The sequence below is a fragment of the Arvicola amphibius genome, chromosome 11 (assembly GCF_903992535.2).
Source record: "Arvicola amphibius chromosome 11, mArvAmp1.2, whole genome shotgun sequence".
Taxonomy (NCBI): domain Eukaryota; kingdom Metazoa; phylum Chordata; class Mammalia; order Rodentia; family Cricetidae; genus Arvicola; species Arvicola amphibius.
Window position 1 is genome coordinate 97,785,981 of NC_052057.2, and position 21,967 is coordinate 97,807,947.

The following is a 21,967-nucleotide window of genomic DNA, read 5'->3' on the forward strand; positions in this document are numbered from 1 at the left end:
CCCTCAATTTTTTAGCAAGGCTCACAGCTCTCCCACAAGGCCTCTGTTCTATAAAAGGCTGGGGCAGGGGTGGGGGAGAGCTCCTCCTAGGGCGTAAACTCTGCCCTCAGGTGACTACTCCCTGTCTACCCAAGGCCACATAGGTGCTCTTCAACCTCTCCGTCCTCTTTTCCTGGAAAACCCTACTGAGCTTCTACATGGGGCCGCAATGCTCCTGAGTCCGTTTCTCTTCATTTAGATATTGTGCATGGACAGACGCAAGGGAAGAAGAGAGCTCCCCCCCCCCCCCCGCAGGCAGAATGCTGCATGGTAACAGAGGTCCTCAGCTCTTTAGAGAGGGGAAAAGGTGTGTGTGTGTGTGTGTGTGTGTGTGTGTGTGTGCGCGCGCGCGCGCACATGCGTGGGTGAGCAGATGCCTACAGAAGACAAGAGTAAGCTGGAGTTATTAGCAGCTGTGAGCCATCTACTATGGGGGCTAGAACTCAGCTCCAGCCCTCTAGAAGAGCAGCCATGTATTCTTAACCATTGAGCCATCTCTCCAGCCCTGCGACTCACACTCTTAAGTACAGGCGACTAGGCCTTCTGACACCCAGCTTCTGCTCAGGTTCAGGTCTCACCCAACTCTGTGGCCTTCAGAAGTACTTCTCTCAGGAAACCCCAGAACTCCTCAGCCATGGCATCTAAGTCACCAGTCTCCTTGCCTGGCTCCCAAGAGTCACTGAGAATGGGCTGTAGCAGCACTGCCCCCACCTCACACAGTGCCTGCAAGGTAACAGGTGCTCAGTGCAAACTGAAAAAACCTTAACGAGCTGATGTTTTGCTTTACTGGGAAAAAAAATATCGGTTTTCCTACCAGATAAATTGGATAAAACCTAAGAATGTCCTAGTCGACACTATAATTCCCCACTGGATTAATTTATATACATCCTTTGGCATGCTTAATACTGCAGCCATATATTTTAGTGAGAACAGTGGTGATGAATGACAAGCTTAATTAGGCAAATCATTTCACCTAAAACACAAATATACAAACTCCAAGTGCAGTGATTCGACAGCCAAAGGGGGAGGGGGGCCTGAACAAAAGCTCCAAATACAACCGCTTCCATCCCTTCTAATTAAGTTTCTCTTTAATCTGCAATTTTAAATGGCAATTCTTTTAATTTAGTGGTTTTCTGTGAGAGATAAAGACGCAATTCCTCAGAATATCTGCATTTAGAGGAAAACATGCTGCCCCCGCGAGTTGTTCAAATGACAGAACTTAATGAGTCCCACCGATAGGCAATTAAAGAGCAAGTTGGAATCCTGCAGAAGGGAGGGCCACTCGGGGTTGTGTAGAATGAGGAGGTGAACATCTGACTTCAGTTCCCAGGCTAGAGACTAGTCCTGGTAGCAGGAGAAGGGTGACCCAGGCAGTGTCCTCAGGGTCAGCAAGTCAGCACCTTCGCTTGGCCCCAGATGTCTACCCAAGAGTTGTATTCAGGGGACGGGGTTCATTACTCAAGGGCTCCCATTTGTTTTACTGGGCTTTCTAGATCGTCTCGAAGCTGGTGCTCCCCCTCTAATAACCTCCATAGTACTCCTGTTACGGTGTGTTCCTGGCAAGCATGGATGTGTGCGGAACAACAAGGATGAGCCCAGGACTCTGTGTCCACAGGGCCAGGCTTACCCCAATCTGTCTTTCCTTCTTCACAAGAACAGCCAAGGTCTAGGTGGACAGAAGCTGTGGTCTCCCTCACTTGGTCGCTGCTCCATCTGAGTGGCGTATACAGGTTTCCCAGGACTGGCATGCCCACAACTCCCTAGAGGAGCTAGCCTCTCCCTGTGGTTCTAGTCCTTGGTAGTGTGTCTGCTGCTCCAGGGACATACAGTCACTCTACCCAACACCTGGGAAGGTTTCCCTTCAGCTCTCTCCAGTCCCTTTTCAGCTCAGTTTACTCTATAGCCCAGCCTGGAAAAAGCATGAGCTGTTAAGTTTAGCGGTAGAGTCCTTGCCTAGCACACACAAGGTCATGGTTCCATCCCTAACACTAATAAAATGATGGGGGGGGGATGTTGTTGCTTCAGTGTTGTCTCCTTCCTGTCCACTGTTCAGAGCAGACAGCAGCCGCCACAGCACAGCCCTTCACTGGTGCCTCAGTGGCCTGGGTTCAAAGGCAAAACCTCCTCACCCTACTTAGTGCTCAAAGTTCTTAGTATGGAGGCTGCCCGATCCCTAACATACATGCCTTCCCGCTTCCGCTTTGTCTGTCTAGCCTTAGTCTTCAGAAGGTCTTTCTTCATTATGCTGCAAAAAATTCTACCTATTCCACAAAGTACAGCCTGAAGGTTTTACCTCCCAGAGTGGCTTTGCCCTGGGCCCCCAGGCAGAATTCCTTTAGCCCTGAAGTGCTTGGTCCACACAGCCAGGTCAGCATGTGCCTATTACAGGAAAGAATGCAGCCATTTCCACAGAACCAGATGGATTCAGCCCAGTCCCTTTCTGCCATGCAGTTGGCTCCAGGGAATGGCCCACAGACTAAAGCAAGGCTAGGGAGGAGCAGCAGCTCTGCATCCCAACTTGGGAGTCAGGGACACCTGGCTTTCATTCTCCAGCACCATTCCGTACCATGATGTTAGGAGTATTTCTAAACTTCCCTAAGCTCAGCGTCCACATCTACCAACCAGGGCTGATAACAACCTGGTAAGGAGGGGCAGGCTGTGGAAATGGTTCAGGCAGGTCCTCCATCAGTGGCTGACACCTCTCCACGGTCACACTCACAAGGGGTATGTGGGTATATATGTGTGTTTTCATATATTCACAGGACCTGGTATACAGGTGATAACCAATACCTACTGAATGAGAAGTCTCCTCCTAGCTCTGCAGGGTCATCCCATCTCCATTCAGCCCTGAAGGCTGCACTCTCTCTGTGCCAGCGGGTTCTGGGCATTGAGGTCAGATCTTCAGGCTTGGAGGCAATGCCCTTCACCACCAAACCACCTTGCCAGTCTCAACCAAGTTCTTTTAGAACCCTCTTGGAAACGATGTCATTTTTATATTTAGTACGTCTATAGACGGATCTGAGAACACATTTCCCTCTAATCACCACAGACAATCTGTGAGACTGGTGCCCTTGTTATAAACAAGGCCTGTGTGGCCAGAGAACTTGGCCCAGCTAACGAGGCAGACTGCCATGCTAGGCTACTGGCTAGGCCTCAGCCCTTGAGCTCTCTGCTGAGCAGCCTTGGGGCCTCCTCCAACCTCGTGTTACCCCTTGTGGGGTGGGCACTGCCCTACTGGTCAGCCTGCAGCCTCTGACTCTCCATTTTCTAGCACAGGACTGAGCCTCCCGCAGCAGAGACAGCAAGGCCAAAGAGGAAGGAGATGGTGTGCAGACTCCGGCTGCCACAGGTCCCCTCAGCCTCTCTGCGGATAAACCAGAACTGAGGAACAGCCCTCTCTATAAACCTTTGGGATACACAGGCGGGGCTGGCACTGCTCTGAGTCTGCACTTGTTCACTGATGCCCTACTACTCTAGAAGAGACAAGGTGCCCAGGAGCCTCTTTCGTGCTGTGCTCTGAATACAACCATGAATGCAGGGAGCCAGGTGGACGTCGCCATGGTGCGGAGGGGAGACTGCACCTGGTTTCGGAGCTGGAGTGGGCTACCTAGCCCAGGGCTATGAACACCCACACAATGCACTCAATCAACACTCGTGCACAACTTCCCTCCTGTACTAGCAGGCCTCTGCGGCCAGTGTTCCAAACCTGCATCCTACATCATGTCACTGACCCTACAACACACCCGCAGACACCCGAGAACCCCGGTTTACAGATAAGGAGACAGAGGTCCCTCTCCCCACCCTCCTGTGCGGGCGAGCCTGTTCACCCCTCCCCTCGGCCCTCCCTCTAGGAAGGCTATATGGAGGGTAGCCTCACAGAGGTTTGCATCTCCAGGATCATGAAGAAGTCTCTGGGTTCACCTTGAAGACACACACACACACACAGGCTCTGGGCACTACTGTCACCTTCATAGGATGTGCGAGACAGGGCTGGTGACTCCGAGAGAAAGGTTGAGGGTTCCACAACACCATCATCACACAGCTGTGCCTGGCCTGGGAAGGTAGACACAGGACAAAGAAAACACGGACACCAGAGCTGAGTGCTGGCTGCGGAAGACCTAGATAGGACTAAGGAAGCACCGAGGCCTCCTCAGCTGAGAGAAGCCATCTTCTCCATCACAATTCAGTCCACAGATAAGAAACATGGGGCTAGAAATGGGACCTACTCCTCCAGTTAACCAGCCCTGAACGTGGGCTTGAAACAAGGTCTCCTCCATCTTAGCCTTAGCAAGTTCAGCACAATCTCCTTAGGGTACAACAGGTCTCAAGAGTCCACAGTAGTAATGACAGGGATAACAACATCCACCACCTACCGAGCATTCCCTAGCCCCAACCTTAGTGCCTAGTATCACCCTCATTCTACCGATGAGGAAACACAGACAGACTGTCACTGATAGCAAATGGCAGCTTTAAACGCAGATGCCTTCCTGAGTTCAGGGCTGGGCTCATCACCTGCCTGTCACCTGTTACTGGGAAATGCTCAAGGCTAAGGGCCTGTGATTTGTACCCTTTTCATCTGCAGACACTCACACGACTCCAGGAGCCTGGGGAAAGTGATTATCCCTCCATCTGCAAGCCCAGGGAGCTGCCTAGCCCAGGCTAGCACTTGAGGAAGTCAGTTCACAAGCCCAAGCTCCAGGCCATGGTGTATGTTTGTGCCACTGCCCACTGCAGACAATGAGGGTGCAAGAGGGAAGACGCGCCAGCGGTCGCCGCTCTCACAAGGCTGCTGGCAGTGGCTCCTCCCCCAGACAGGAAGGGCACACTTTCAGTTTCTTAGAGGGAATTCAGTCATAGAAGGAAGAAAGGAGGTCAGGCAGGGCAGCAGCCACACAAAAGTGTCCTCCTACTCAAGACTGGCCTCATGTGGCTAAGACACAGGTGTCTAGCACCCAAGAGGGACAAGAACACAAAGAACCTGCAGGCACACAGCCACTAGGGAGCCTAGCCTGGGACAGTGTCTGGGACTTGTGTGACCAGGCCTGACTGAGCAATGTTACAAACATCCCAACACTCAGTGGGCACCAGGCATGGGCTGGGTGGGGACCCAGCTGTGCACAAGGCAGGCTTTGACCTCACGCAGCTTACAGTCTCCACCCCCAGGATGATCTCTGACCTGCCCGCCCAGCAGAAGGACAAGGCTACTTACTGGCCTCCACACCGGAAAAGGCATCTGTGGGACCGTTTCTAACAGCACAATTAATAGAGGATCCACAGCTATGACATGCTGGTGCCTTTGTTTTTACTTTTTAAATATCACTAAACGAACTCATTAATGCATCAGATACAAAAACCAACCAGAGAAACCTGTCCCTCAGTAACATTTGAAGTGAGGGATCCCACAGCTCTCACTGAACCCCACCCCTTGGTAGACCTGTTGTTCACGTGCATGTTAAACATTAATTTCGGTTGTTACTCATTACACAGCAAAAAGTTCCCCAAACAAACACAATTATTCATTTCCTCACAGGCCCAAGGCATTCTGGGAGGTCATGAAAGAGGCTGGAGGCTTTCTGGGACTGAGGAATGCCTGTTGTGTGGCAGCCTGTGACCAGGTCTGAAACTCCCTGTGGGAGACCCTGCAGGTTCTGGGCCTGTTTACTCTGAGCCCTCAAGGAGACACAAGGAGCAGCAAGTGTGAGCAGTGTACAAATCACACAGCGCCAGAGTACCGTCTTCAGGGTATGTGCACCGTGGGGCACTAAGACAAGAGAGCAAGTGGAGCAATTGCTTCTACCCCAGGAACCGCCCAAGCTACCCTATACCAGGTTCACAGACACCTCTTCCAGATGAAGAAGATGAAGAAGATGATAGTGGCGAGGGTAAGCCCATCCTTCAGATGGGCCCAAGCTCACTGCCATGTGACTGCAGCTAAGCCACTCCCTCCCTCTGAGCTCCAGTGCTGCCCTTCATGCTAAGACGGAAATAATACCCACCCGGCAGGGCTTTATAGGGTTACTCTAAAGCGGGTTTGTAATTGCTGCTCAATAAAAGCTGGCTTCCTATGCACTCCTCCCTGCCCATTCACCAGACCCGGGTTCCTTTAAGTCAGCCACTGAGCTGGCTCAGATGACTCACAACTGTGTAGGAAACAGCCATACCTAAGTCACTCTCCCTTTCTCTGTCCTTTCCAACGCCCTTCCTAATGTTGAGAAGGTGTCAACTTCAGAAGGGCTACCTGTGGAGCGCTGGCACAGCATGAGCACCCATGGGATCAGGGTGACAAGGGTGTATGTACCTGGCTGGTCCAGAATGTGACAGGAGGCCCAGGCCAATCCGGGATGGTGAGAAGGGGCTGTCGTGTCAGGGGAGGCCTCCTGGAAGGGCTGCCACTGGTGTGACCTGAGAAGAGCTGGGATGCCCCTCCCTGGCTCCCTCAGCCCCACTCCTACGCACAGGTGTAATCAGTCAACTGGAGGTATCCACATGGGGTCTCCAGGGTACTTGTCAGTGGCTTACTTGCAACTCAAGTTCAAAGCTCCTAATCTAGGAAGAGCAAGCACATCACTTCTAGAATGGGGTGAACAAGGAGTGAGGGCTGGGTAGCGGCAGCTGACACGGAGTGGAGGGTCAGGGTCCCCACTGAAGAACTGCTTTCCGGGCCACCGGACCTGCTTCCCATTGCCAGGCAAACTAGGAGTGAGGCTGTAAACGAGGCCTCCAAGGCTGCTAAGAGCCTCTTCATGCAGCACTGTTTCCATAGTAAGCTTTATTTAATTCAGCAAGCCCCTCCTGAACTCCAGAAATAAACCTCAAAGGCACACCCCTTTAGAGCTCACAATGCCTTTTCTTTCTCTTTCTAGAGATTATTTATTTATTATGTATACAGTGTTCTGTCTACTCTTTGATTCACGCCAGAAGAAGGCTTCAGATTTTACTATATATACATGATTCTGGGTCGCCATGTGGTTGCTGGGAACTGAACTCAGGTCCTCTGAAGAGCAGTCGATGCTCTTAGCCTCTGAGTCATCTCTCCAGCGCTCTTTTTGTTTTTCTTTTTCCCCCCTTGAGACAGGGTTTCTCTGTCTTGGAACTCACTCTGCAGACCAGGCTGGTCTTCAACTTAAAGAGCTCTCCTTGCCTCTACCGCCCGAGTACTAGGATTAAAGGTGTGCACCACCTCCCCTGACTGACACATGTCTTTTTATCCAGAGATCTTCCTGGATCATTAGATGCTCATGTTGCAAGATTTGTGACCACCACCTCTCTTTAGATGGGAAAACTGAGGGTCAGGAAGATGAGCATCCTGCCTGGGGGCTAAGTTAACAAATGGCTGAGCTGGCAAGCAAACATGGGACTGTCTGATTCCTGCCCGTTGGTCTTAATGGATGAGACACACTGTCCTCAACTTTGAAAGGCAGATCAACATGCCCAAGAGATGGTATAGGGCACAGACAAGGGCCCCAAGTAATGGCTGAGAGATAAGCCCACCTGAGCATGTTCTGTTTTCTATCTCTGACTATGGAGGAACCCAGGACACTGAAGAGAGACAACGTTGAAATGTTGAGTGGCAGAAGAAGCAACTGTCTCTCCAAGGCCCACAGGCCCCCTCTCAGGCTTACACCCCCTGGTCCTGCTGCCGGAATGCACACCATCGAGTGCTCTGATTATCTCAGACCCGTCTGCACATCTCCCACATCCAGACGGCCTAGTCTTAGGCCAAGTTCTGTGCACAGAACCTGTTCACCTTGCAAGCAGTCACATCAACCTTCACTACCTCAATAAGCTCAAAAAGAAGGGCGTACCAAGGGTTAACTAAGGAACTGGTGAGATTTCTTGTCTAACTCCCCAAGTTCCGTGCACATTTATCTTTTCTTTCTTTTTTTTTTTTTTAAGCTATATACATTCTATCTATCTTTTCCCAATACATAAGTCCCCTCCGGCCAGGGACAACCCTGTTCATTTACCCCTCTTTCTCGGGTGGACTTCCTGGAACCAAAACCGAGCGAAGGACGTCAGGATTAACACATATACCCCAATCCACCCTCACCTTCTGAGGGTGACCTCTCAGCGTTCCCTAGTTCCCAATATCTCGGCTGGGACCTCTAATTGCCGCGCACCGCACCCCCGTGTCTGCGTTCGGTGCGCTGGCACCCAGTTCGTGAGCTTCGGGCAAGGGTCTGGAGGTTAAAATACACAAACACATACAGACAGAGAGACAGCGACACGGGTCATCCTTGAATTCCCCAAGAATGCCCCCTTTATTGTGTTCAGGGGCAGATTATATAGATAGCCATGCCGCAGCCAAACCCACCAGAAACTACTCTCCTGCCATCAGGAACTCCTGAAGGTTTCGTGCTCAGAGCAGCTGTAGGCACTCAGATCAGGGGATTATAAGAAATTCAGGATCTGGGGTCTCACTGCTCCCAACACCCAAGTCCTTATCCTTAACGAAATGTGCACTGCATAATCCTGAGCAAAGGTAAGACTGTCCTTCCAGGGAGCTAGGACCACCTCATCCTCGCACAATATCCTCCTCTCAGATGTAGAGCGACCACAGAATCGTCCTGTGAACTAAGGTCCCAGTGAGACACGGACAAGAGGGTCTGTCGGTCTGTCTGTCTGTCAGTCTCTCCTTCTCTCTCTCTCTCTCTCTCTCTCTCTCTCTCTCTCTCTCTCTCTCTCTCTCTCTCTCTCACACACACACACACACACACACACACACACACACACACACACACAGCTCAGGGCAGGGCAAGACAGCATCCTGCAGGCTATACAGCACCTGTTCTACAGACTGAGACCAGTGGTCTCCCTGCTTACTCTCACAGCATGCTGGGGCTCCAGGATAATAGGCATGGGCTCAGAACTGCCTACTGTCCACAGTCCTGCTGCAAAGTGAGTCTGTGCCCCCCACCTTTCTCACTGAAGCCGCTACAGCAGCCTCTGAGGCAGGAAAGTATATCCACACGGTCAAGCTCCACCCAAGCGCCTACCTCTGGATTCTGGTCTGGGTCTCCCCCTTCAAGGGCCCAGTTCTATGCCGTTTTGGACTTTGAAAGCATGGAAAAGACCCCCACTCAGGTTTCCCCAACCAGCCTGAGCAGGAAGAGTCACAAAAACAGAGCAGGAAAGAGAAGAGGCAGCTGTGCTCAGCAAACTTCATCTTCCACAGCTGTTCCTAAGAGCACTGCCAGTTCCCGAACACTCCAGGAACTCACTTGCATGTGCATACCTGTTCACGCACGCCCCATGTGTATGCACACTCAAGACAACATTTAGCAGCCACTCAATAGGAAGCTCTGCCCTTCATTCCAAGAAGCCACACTTCAGGGCTGGCAAATGGGACCATGATGACACTCAGCAATCCAATCAAGTTGCTGCAAAACATCATCATTACCTGAGAAGTGGCCTGCTGGCCTCTACCCACTGCTGCGTGAATAGAGAAGACAGACTGAAGGCTTGTGTCCTCCAGCTCAGGAGTGATGCACACACCTCCTTTTTCAACCCAGGAAATGAGTAGGGAGCTCAAAGCTGTCTGGGATGAGCATAGCCAGCATCTGCTCTGGAGTGGGGCATGTGAAGCCAAGAGACTTGATGAGAGAAGGCAGGGCAAGAATGTGAGTGGCAGTGGCACCAGAGATAACAAATCAGTGACTCGAACCAAGGCCAGAATGGATACTGTGGGTCTTACTGTCAGCTAGTTCTATCCAAGGCCTTTTGTGAACAACTACAGGTAGAGAAGTTCTAAAACTTCCTCCGAGCATGAGTGGGCAGGTTCCAGACAGACAGCCTTCTGAGAGATGATGTCCTCCAGGTTAAGTGTTTCTCACTTGTACTTCTACACAGATCACCTAGTGATGTGAATCTGGTACAGCATACTACAACTGTGTATGTCTGGTATAAGGTCCAAACTTAAATGATGCCTGTCTGGTGTGTGTGTGTGTGCACGCGCTTGGTTATATGTGTGCATGTACCAAGGTATATATGTGGAGATCAGAGGGTAAATGGCAAGAATTCTCGTTTTCCATCATGTGGGTTCCAGGGCTTGAACTGTGGTCAACAGGCTTGGTGGCAAACACCTTTATTTACTCACTGAGCCATCTCACTGGCCCAAGATGTGAGATTTCTGAGCAGCTCATAGGCAATGCCAACACTGCTGGTCAGAGACCATGTTATAGAGTCAAGTGTCAGACTAGACGAGAGCATCACAGCAACAAGAGTCCTCCAGGTCCCCATGAGGATCCAGGACAAGACAGGGTAACACTAGCACCTGTCTGTGGTGCTGACTCATGCTTGGACACAAGGTATCCGGGACAGCTGCCACTTGCCCTCTTTCTGCCCTTCAATCAAGTCAGTGTTTGCAAATGAGCTATGGATGGCACAAACTCCTCCTTGTTGGAGCCTACCCCCTTGGGTTCCCTTAGGTCTACAGAAGCAGCTCTGTGATGGTGTGAGAAGACTCACAGCCTAGAGGGCAGGCAAGGGTATCCGTAGCAGGCATGGCTAGGTACCAGGGTGGTGCTCACAGAGACAAGGCTATTTGAGCAGGGTACTGGGAGGGTTAGGCTCTTTCCAGGTAGGCTGTGATGCACATTTCAGGAGGGGTGTGTGCAGGGCATGTCATATATCCTGGGAACAACGTAGGGCACATGCTGAGGTGTCTAGAACATCACCCGAGGGGCCTACGAAGGGAAACAGAGTCTAGTTGTGCATAAGAAAGAACATTAAATAAGACTCTCCTATGACTTTATTGTGGGATTGGATCAGTCTCCCCGTGCCTCTTTTTGTGTCTAAACTCTTATGTGCAGTTAAGTGGCTTGGCATCTGGCTTACCCGTTTTAATCTTACACAGAAGCATTGCTCTTGGTTGTTATCAGCTCACTCCGAACCTCACTTACTCTTGACTGTGCAATATTCCACCACATGGATGCACAAAATTCCTCTTAACAACGCTTGTACCAGTCATCCCAGTGGCCCCGACTTCTCATGAGCATAAACTGTCTTTTCTCAACTTGAGACCATCAGGGTGAGCATAAAGTCTCAGGAGTGTGCCTGAAATCAAAGAGTGTGAGCAGGGGTTTCTGACTTGTGACATGTGGCCATATCATGTTGTAGAAAGGCTGTAGTGGGGTCACTTTGATTCTGGGAGACCAAGTAAGAGGAGCCTCAGCTCCGAGCGGGCTCATGTCACAACTACAGATGACAAACACAGCAGCCCCTGAAGCCATGAGGAACCAGATGAGACCCAAGGGACTCCATGAGGCCCAGGGGACCAGCCCTGCAGGTGGGGAGACTGGACTAGAAACCTGCAATGCCAGTCTGGAGTTTCTTTTTGGCCTGTCCTCTTTTCCCTCAGGAACCTTTATCATTTTTGCAGGGCCACTGGGAACTAGGAAAAAGAACAGCCCAATTCAACTGGTGTTAGCCTGGCCAGACTGGACCCCCTTGTATTTTGTTTACTTCCGGTGGTGCTGAGCGTTCTTCAGCGACTGCCTCCCAAGCAGGGCCATTGCTCCTACCTGCCAGGGCGGGGATGGTGACCCGATTCCATTCCCAAGGCTGGTCGTACTCATCGGCGGGCCTGTCATCATCCTGGGGTAGTTTGCTCTCCCGCAGCCGAAGGCTCACAGTGCTCTCCGAATCTGAGTCCACACTCTGGCCTTCAGGTTCATAAGGGGTGTCATATAACTGGATGCCTTTGTGTTGGGACCGGACACTCTCCTGCCTCTGGAATTCTGCAGGCGAAAAGGGAAGAAGGAGAGATGTTATAGACATGTAGTCCCCAACCAAGGACCAGGTCTGATGTCAGAGCTGCCAGCCATAGAGTTGGGGACTGGCGGAAACAATCCCTTTCTATTTCTGGCTGCCCTGCACTGAGACAGTGCCTTCCCAGCACTCTGGGTGAGGATCTGCTTCCCAGGACCATAGCTGACAATCTGACAGCAGCTCTCTCCACTGTCTTCTCTGTCTTCAAGAACAGGAGCCAGTTGTGAGCAGGAAACGACAAGTACTGTCTGCGGCTCTGTCCAGACCTCTTACCTGACAGCTTCACCACTGAGCCTTTCAATCCCATTCCCACAGAGCCACATTGGGGCAATGACCCTCCTGTGCCCACCCAGCTCATAGATCAAAGATTTTCCCTGAGAGGACCTGGCCAGGCTACTCTGCAAGCCTGTGAAGCTGAGTGGTGCCTCCCTGAAGTTCTATACCCCAGAGTCCGCTCAACTGAATATGCTGGGGATTAGGAAGGTGTGGAAACAAGAGGCGGCTTCTTCTGCGGAGGGACATGGATGACCTGACTAGTCATCCATGACAGCACACACATTTCAGTTGCTTATTCAGAAAAGAGAACAGCTACCATGATGTTGCTGGCATCCTGAACTCAGGCCTTCTTGGCCAAGCAAAGAAACTTGATTGGCTTCTAGATCACGAGAAGCACCTTTGCTGTCGAGGCTTCTCCTGGGGAGGCTTCTATTTCTAGGAGCCAACACCCATCACCATGAGACCGACCTGAGGATAAGGGAAACTGAGCATGGTGGGGCAGGGCAGGAGAAAGGAACCTGCATTTGAACTCACAGCTCTGCTCTGGTGTGTGGAAGCAGAGAAGGACGGCAGCACCTGAGGTAGAAGCAGGCTGAGCCAAGACCCCATCACAGAAAGAACAAGCTCATAGATTGCTGACTTTTCTTTCTGAAAGTCTCACAACGTAGTCCATAGAACTTCTATTATGTGGTCCAGACTAGACTTGAAGTCATGATTCCCCTGCCTCAATCTCCCCAGTGATTGGAGTATAGATAGGCAAGGACCACTGCACTTGGCTCCAATTTTAGTAGGTTTTTTTTTTTTAATTGTATAAAACAATATATGTAAAACTTCTCCATTTCAGCCATTGTTACCTGGACAGTTCAGTGGCATTCAGTACAAGCACCATTGTGCAGGCATCACCACCACTCAACCCTAAAACTTCCTCATCTTCTCAAACTAGAATTCTGTACCCATTATACGGGGCTCCTCACTTCTCCCCAGCCCTTAGCAAAGTATCTCACCTCCCTCAGTCTGACTACTATGGCCTGCTACTTCCCGCAAGAGAATCAGATCTGTCCTTCTGAGGTTGGCTTACTGCACATAGCATTGTGTTTCCAAGGCAGGGCCATGTGGCAGAACCTCACTCGTCTTCAAGGCTAATTAATTCCTCATCATGTGAACATTTGCTGTCCCCTTGTGCTGTGGTCCCAGGTTCACGGAGACAGTGGCAGTACAGCCGGCTACAAAGGTGTGTGGGACACACTTTCCAAACCAGAGGTTGGATGCTTAGAGACATGGCAGAGGCCACAGCCTTGCAGGACAGCTGCTGGAATACACGTGAATGACGGGCGCCTTCCCAAGCAAGAGCGCTTCTGAACTCTACTCTACAAGTCAAGGCCACCTCACCAAGAAAACAACAGCCCTCCTCCTGGTCTGATGAAACTGGCCAATGGCTGCACACTGCCCTTCAGGACTGCATTAACTCTTGTGCCAGTATTTACCAAAGTTTATTTTACCAAGTCCCATACCAACTTTATGGCTCTGGCTTCCAGAACCATTATTGTATTTGTTGTTAAATTCATTTTAAAAAGGAAGTTTCTGGCCGGGCGGTGGTGGCGCACGCCTTTAATCCCAGCACTCGGGAGGCAGAGGCAGGTGGATCTCTGTGAGTTCGAGGCCAGCCTGGTCTACAAGAGCTAGTTCCAGGACAGGCTCTAAAAAAGCTGCAGAGAAACCCTGTCTCGAAAAACCAAAAAAAGAAAAAAAAAAAAAAAAAAAAGAAGAAAAAAAAAAGGAAGTTTCTGTAAATGTCCCAGAAGCAGTTATCTTGCCCCCAAAAGCTACTGATTACAAAGCCTGAATGAGAAGCAAGTCCACTAGACTGGTACCCTGCAGAGCACCCAAGGCTAGCTAGCAAGTGTTAGACAGCTGGCGGAGATGCCGGCACAAACTACAAAACATAACAATTTTCATTCTCACTGGGCTGTGGTGGTGCACATCTTTAATCCCAGCACCTGGGAGGCAGAGACAGAGGCAGAGGCAGGACCATCTCTGTCAGTAGGCCAAACTGGTCTACAGAGCGAGTTCCAGGACTGGCTCCATAGCTATTGGGGAACCTGTCTGGGAAGGGGGGGAGATGACACTTTCATTTTCTAGAAAGGGAGAAAATGAACAGGGAAACCCCTCTGACTGTGGCTTGCAAGCCATGTAAATGTATCTCCGAAGAGATGTCCCTTTGGTAAAATGTGGCTTTTCTTGGCTTCCATGGTACCATGCTTCCCTCTGTCACGCAGAGGGGAAGGAAGAACAGAGAGAGAACAACACTGATTGTAAAGCACCACGAGCAACTTCACCAATCACTTCCTGAGCCCAACTACCCAGGCTACTCACTGCTTTGAAGGGGTCCTTTGACATCTCCCTATTTGTTCTGAGGACACAGATCCCGGGGACGCTGGGGCGCAGCTGATAAAGCTGACCTGGGAGAACCTCCCTCTTCCTCACTCTGGCACCCCTTTAATACAGATCCACATATACTGCCATGACCCCAACCATAAAATGATTTTTGTTGCTACTTCCTAACTGCAATTTTGCTCCTGTTATGAATCATAATGAATATTATGACTTCAGGCAACCCTGTGAAAGTTGTCTAGCCATCCCCCTGCTTCAAAGGGGTCAAGACCCACAGGTTGAGAACCAGGGCTCTAAGGGCATAAAGCAGCTCATAGGTACACTTTTGTGGGGACCACCGAGCTCTGCCCCCCAGAAACCAATACAGACATTCAAGTGAATGGGAGAGGTAGATGAACAAGAACTGACAGAGAGCCAGACACCACTCTATATCCCCGATTCCCGTTAATTTGTTAAAATCCCCGACACCAGTGATGACATGCCTGGAAATGCCACCTGCATACAGCTTCGTGTCAAGCAACAGTGAGAAGAAACAGGCACACTACATCCACAGCCGCCTAAAAGGAAAATGTGCTGAGAACAGATTAGCTATTCAATCAGAAGGACCTGCATGACACCTCTCATGCAGGATTGATTGTTCTTTGCGAAATCTGGGTCTGTAATGGCAGCTTAGGCTGTCGGGATGCCATTGTGGTCATTAAAACCAGCTTCCCTCTGTCTTACGGGGTAGATTTAAATTTTAATTAGGGCTCAACAATAGGGAATAGTTAAGTAAATTATGGCATGTTAACTGGATGGAATATTAAGCAGTCATTAAAATGATAAATAGGAAGATAATGTAGCTACATGGGAACACGGTTGAGCTAAAAAATAAAATACAGAAATGTTTGTGTGTTGAGAACCAAAGAATGTAACTGAACTTCCTAAACAATTTCTGGCAAGGTGAACACCCGCAAAGGGAATTCTGCTTCCTGCTTAGGAATTGCTCAAAACCAACATGGCACATTTTACCCATAACATCTAAACTGAGATGACAGCAGTGTCCCAAGTACAGACATGGAATAAAGAGCTGAGAACCTACAAAGGAAGGCAAACTGCTGCTATGGAGAGGAAGAGACCATTGTTTAATTAGTTTTCAAAGTTGTTGTGAATAATGAATAAAGATGCTAGTAAAGAAAAAGATGTAATTAAGACAGGAATACGTGACACACTAAGCAGACAGGCTCTCCGGGGCGGGGCTGTCTGTCTCAGAAACAGCCACCAGCCCGAGCCCCTGAAAATGAGAGCACAGCGAGCAGCTCCTTTCCCGAGAGGCTGCCAAGAGCACCAGCAAGACAAGGGCCACCAGGCCAGACCACCTGGCAGGACATGGCGTTTCCTGCCTCATGACCGTGGCACATCCCCTTTATTAACCAGGCCCGTTGGTGACAGTCCCCAGAGGATCTAGTAGGGGAGTTGGTGCCCATATGGTCTAAGCCACAAGTTAGAGACATCACCATATGCTTCTTAAAGGAAAATGACCTTCAACGCTGGTGGCAGGCTGTGATTTCATGCCTTTTGGGCAGCAAGCAGAAATATTAAATTGACAGTGTGGGTATTTCTCTTGACCTCTGGAGTAGTAAGGTTTTCAAGTAGATCAAGGAAAAATACAGAAACAACAAGGAACACATCGTACATTCCATAGAACCAGAGAATGTTAGATCTGGAAAAGCCAGGGTCATAACTGATAATCAAGGAAGAGAGAGGCAACCAGACAGGTGGAGCTTGCTACAAACCAGAAGCCTCCTGGAGTGATGCGGTGAGGGGCTAGATCTGGGATCTGTCGAGATGAGGCACAAGCCACACTTTGCCCTGTACTTGCCAACTCTCTCCCCATTTTAAAGCAGTTCTAGGTCTGCAAAAAAGCTGAACCCAAGACGGACGGATGTCCCACGTATCCTGTGCCTCTAACCACACACAGCCGTCTCCATTATCAGCACACCCACACAGCAGCTAGTTGTAGCTGACGAGCCTACTGATGTCAAACATGTGAGGTTCACTCCTGGACTGGGATTCAGACAGATGTGTAATGGGATGTTCTCCATTGCTGCAGTATGCAAGGCATTTCCACTGACACCGAATTATCTGTCGTTTGCCTAGTCTCGGCTCCTTCCTCCAACTTCTGGCACTCTCCTATCTTTCCCCATTTCCATAATTTTACCTTTTTCAGAATGACATATGGCAGGAATCAGGCAGTATGCTGACTCCTCGGATCAGCTTCTTTCTCTACAACAATTTTCATTTCCTTTATGCTTCTTCCCCTTTTTGATAGCTCAATTATAGCTGTCTCTTTAAGAAACAGTGTGTGTGTGTGTGTGTGTGTGTGTGTGTGTGTACACGCGCACGCATGTGTGTTGTACGCAAGTGCAGCTCCCTGCAGAGGACAGAAGAGGGTACTGGGCCCTCTACAGCTCCAGCTCCAGGCAGTCAGTTGTAAGCCTCCAGATGTGGGTGCTGGGAACTAAACTCAGGTCCTCTGCGAAAGCAGCAAGTGCTCTTAGCTGCAGAGTCAACTCTCAGCCCTCTCACTTCTAAGTGTTTTCAGCAATACTCCACTGTTGTGGGTGTTCCAGGAGTCCATCCAGATACTACTACAAGGATATTTGGTATAGGAGGTTCTTTGTTCATGTGTTGCTTTCATTGGTAATGAGTGAAGAAACTGCTTTGGGTCTGATAGGGCAGAACTTAGGTAGGCGGAAAAGACAGAACTGAATGCTGGGAAGAAGGACAGAGTGAGAGATGCCACGGATCTTCTGCCTGAGATGGACCAGATGCTGGTTAGAATCTTGCCAGTAAGCCAGTAACGTGGCAATACACAGATTAATAGAAATGGGTTAAATTAAGATATAACTAGAGCTAATGGGCCAAGCGGTGTTTTAATGAATACAGTTTCTGTGTGGTTATTTTGGGTGTAAGCTAGTCGGGCAGCCGGGGCTCTCCTTACAACAGATATTTTGCCTGTTTCGGGGCTTTGGCAATTACAAATATTAAATATTCTTGTGCAACTTCTCTGGGTAATATGATTTACAGACTGTAAGAGAATATGTTTACTTTTGGGGAAAACTGTCAAACTATTTTCCAAAGTAGCTGAAGGATTTTGTACTATCACCCAAACTTCTGTTGTACACATTTTCCTTTTTGCTTGGATGCTACTGAGGAATGGAAGAAGCCAAGGTCATAGAGACAATCAAAAGAGGGAGGAAGAAGGGGGGGCATGACTGGGACAGGTAAAGCTGGGTGCAGGCAGGAGCTGCATGGAAACAGTTTAAATCTTGATATGTAACTTGATATGTAACTGATATGACCCTCTGTATGCTGTGAATATATTTCATCACCATTGGTTAATAAGGGAGTTGCTTTGGCCTATGACAGGGCAGAATATAGCTAGGTGGGAAATCCACAGATATAAGGAAAAAAGAAGGCAGAGTCAGGGAGACACCAACAGCTGCCAGGGAAGCAAGATGTGAGGTAATGCCACAGCCATGTGGCAATACATAGATTAATGGAAATGGGTTAATTTAAGTTATAAGAGCTAGTTAATAATAAGCCTGAGCTAATAGACCAAACAGTTTTTAATTATTAATAACCCTCAGAGTGGGTTATTTGGGAACTGATGAGTGGGAGAGAAACCTCCAGTTACATGTAACCTCAGCAGCTATGTTAACTTGGGTGATGAGTTTTGCTCATCTTTTCTATATAAATTTTGATTTGTAGTAAAGTCTTATTTTTTTTTTTTCGGTTTTTCGAGACAGAGTTTCTCTGTGGCTTTGGAGCCTGTCCTAGAACTAGCTCTTGTAGACCAGGCTGGCCTCGAACTCACAGAGATCCGTCTGTTTCTGCCTCCCGAGTGCTGAGATTAAAGGCATGCGCCACCACCGCCCGGCTTGTAGTAAAGTCTTAATATATACATTTCTTTCCAATACAGGCAGCCTTTAATCTGGGAATTGAAAGTAGACATATCTACATTTAAAAAAAAAACATACAATATACTTCATGAACAATAACTCATCAGAGAACTAGAATAAAATAATTCTTTTGTTGGCGGGGGAGGAAAGACGAGGTTTCATTATGTAGCCCTGTCAGGCCTGGATCTCAGAGATCCACGTACCTCCACCTCTGAAGTGCTGTGGTTAATGCCATACACCATCACGCTTGGTCTGAAGTAATTGTTTTCATGACCTTCTCCAAACCCATGAGGAATCTTTTCCTTCCAAAAGATTAAGTAGCTTCTTCATTTTGGAGCTCCTATCTCAGGTGCGTCCTTCCCTCTCCAGCACCCACCTGTCCTGGAGCTCCTATCTCAGGTGCGCCCTTCCCTCTCCAGCACCCACCTGTCCTGGAGCTCCTATCTCAGGTGCATCCTTCCCTCTCCAGCACCCACCTGTCCTGGAGCTCCTATCTCAGGTGCGCCCTTCCCTCTGCAGCACCCCACCCTGTCCTGGAGCTCCTATCTCAGGTGCGCCCTTCCCTCTGCAGCATCCAACCTGTCCCGGAGCTCCTATCTCAGGTGCGTCCTTCCCTCTGCCAGCACCCCACCTGTCCTCAGTGTCACTCATGGTCTCTAGACTCCCAATATGAGAGAAGGCCCAATAGATAGAGGCATGGTCCAGGCTCTAGTGAGACTTTATGCATACAAACCCACGAACGGCACAGCTTTTAGCTGGGGACAATCTGTGAGGGGCCTTGAATTGAGACCCGGGATCATGCACAATGCTGTGGCAGAGAAATGGACACAAGATAGAGGAGACAAGGCCAGGGCACTGGAGAGTCTGCAGACATGCAAGGGTAGATGCGTTGTATGAAGAAGGTGGAGTGGCTTCTGGGGGCCTTGAGCACAAAGTTCAGCACCTGAGAGTAGACACTGTCCCAGAGCCTCTGGACGCAGAATGGAGTGGCACAGGTGTGCAAGGTGTGCAAGGTGAGTGAGACGGAGAAGCACAGGTGTGCAGCAGGCTCCCTGGGAACGGCAGTGCTGGCAGCAACTCTCACCTCTAACCTTTCCATCCAGGTCTCTCTGAGAATCCACAGCAACTCTCAAGTCACAGAACAGCAGGGCTCAGCAGGGACAGGGTCCTGAGAGTTCTCCACCCCCAGGTCTTGCTGTCACTCTCAGCCTAAGAAACCTTTCCTCTTCCAGAGCACATCAACCAGATGACATCACCAGCGTCACCACCATCTGACCACTCTTCCAGGCTGTGCAGCTATGGGGACACTGTGCCTGTAGGTGGGGGAGACTGAGTCTCAGGTAAGGTTAGGAAAGATCGCATAACTAGAACTGTGGAGCTGCTATGGACCAAGCTGGCCCACAAAGAGCCCTCGATGAGGAAAACCTTGGGTCTTAGAGTAGGGGAGGGCAACCACTTAGGTTGAAGGATGAAACCACCGAAGACCGCCTGGGTTGACAGGACGTTTCAGCACTTGCTGCCTTGGCTTCCTCCTCACCGCGTGTGAGACTAGCGCACCAGCCTGGGAAAGATGCCGTGAGCATAAAGAAGCTACACAAGTCAGAGGTGCCTGGCGCAAAGGAAGCACCCTAAGAGCATCACTGTTTAAGTTACATGGAGCTTCCCTGAGCCCCACACGACCCCTTCTCCGAGACTGTCTTTTCCCCCACAGCCTCAGTGATCCACGTGCTGTAGCTGGACAGGGAAGCCCTCCTATGGGAACTTTAAACCTCTGAACCTGTCTACACAACTTCCCATTTCAGCAGCTGCTTGCGCGGTCTGACCCCCCCATGTGGAAGTCAAGCTCTACGCTACTGCCGTGCGTGATCTGAGACAGCCACAGGGAGGTCTCGGCATGTCCAATCACCACAGTGCATGCGTGGGGAAATCTGAGGCCTGGAGGCCTGCACTCCTGGACCGGGTTCTTCCTGCCTCTCCAGATGCTTTCTGACATCTCTTTCATCAACTTGTCTTATTCTCATCTCTGGGAAGCAGAGCAGGCCTTTGAGGTATTAAAAGCACATCCAGCAACTCGACCAAGTGAGGCGCTCCATTTGAGTGGTGGGTGGCTGTTCCTAATTAGACACACAGCTAAAACTCAGCCTGGTGCCAGGGTACCACATCAAAGGGATAGACATGTCCTCCTCATAACATAACCTGAACTGTGTTATACCTGCCAGAGAAAACCCTCTCCCTAACAGAGGCACTTGCCTGGGTGTCCAGAGTTCAGGTGTTCCTTGGAGGTGCCTCAGGGATAGAACCTGGAGACAATCTGACCCTATACACAGGCCCCGTGTCCTGCCTCCTCTAGATAGTTCTAGTTCCCAAGCTGCATAGAGCCAGGAGCTGAAAACTAATTAAGACCTAGTTGACATCTCTTTCATCGGTGGGCACAGAAATACCAACCAGCAGAGGCTGGGCTTTGCAGAGCAGGAGGATGGAACCAGAACAGTCTCCGTGTGTCGGACAAGCCTTACAACTTATTCCTTATGTTTTATCCCTAGGAAGACAAGAACGACTCAGAAGGAAGCCAGGATGAGGTCCAGGTTGCTCCCATCCCTTGGTTATCTTCCCAGGGACAGGGCCTTCTCTTGAGCACCTTGTTCTCTGGCCTGAAGTACCAGAGCGTAGACAAAGCCCTGTTTACCAAACATGCCCTCCCTGATTTACAGAGCTCCTTGGTATTCTGTGCCATTTCTGCTGTGCCTTTGAGCTCAGGCCATCAATCTGTATCATTTAGTGACTGCCTTTGGGGCACTCTGTTGCCCTCCCCTGTAGAGAGTGAAGGTGAAGGAAAATGGGGGTGGGGACAGACTTCCGTTTAAAGGGGATCACTGTTTTAGAAGACAATGCCTTTACTTTTTTTATAAAAATAAAGATTTGTGTATGTCTGCACATGTGTGTACATGTCTGCCTACCCGCATGTATGGGTGTATGTGCACATGTGTTTGTGGGTAAATACACAGAGGGTATTGGATGCCTTCGAGTTACAAGATACAGGTGTTTGTGGAATGCCAGGTGTTGCGTGGGTACTGGGATCCAAATTCTAGTCCTCATGATTGTGCACCAGCAATTCAACTGGTGAGCCATCGGCCCAGCCATCACATCTACTTAAAGTCTATTTGAGTTCACAGGCAAGTGAGGAGCCTGCCGGCTTTTCTTCTCCAAGCACTCACTGACACCCTATTATGCACAACACTGGCCCCTACACCAGAAAAATGTTGAGACAGACTCTTGGTGAACTCATGGTTCAGCAGGAGAATCTAGGCACTATCATCTACCATCGACTGAGTTTAATAATGGTTCTTTGCTTCTAGCGCCCTGCTATAATGCCAGGTGCTATCCTTGGAGTTGGGAGCAAAGTTCCCTCATCCCAAGACACACAGAGAAGATAATACATGTACAAAATCTAAAAATTCAAAACCTACAAACTTTTGAGTACTGACATGACCTCACAACTACACACTGGGCCTCATGTTATAAATATATAGGCTGCAGTCAAAATTCGG

At 49.7% G+C, this 21,967-nt stretch overlaps 1 protein-coding gene across 1 annotated transcript in view; it reads right to left on the reverse strand.

Moving 5' to 3' along the window:
- The window catches only part of Shb (SH2 domain containing adaptor protein B), a 110,912-nt gene that overhangs the window by 22,855 nt on the left and 66,090 nt on the right, over positions 1 to 21,967 (reverse strand). Inside the window, exon 3 of the mRNA XM_038347874.2 lies at positions 11,562 to 11,777. Coding sequence (XP_038203802.1) covers positions 11,562 to 11,777 — 216 coding nt within the window. The remainder of the gene's footprint in view (positions 1 to 11,561; positions 11,778 to 21,967) is intronic.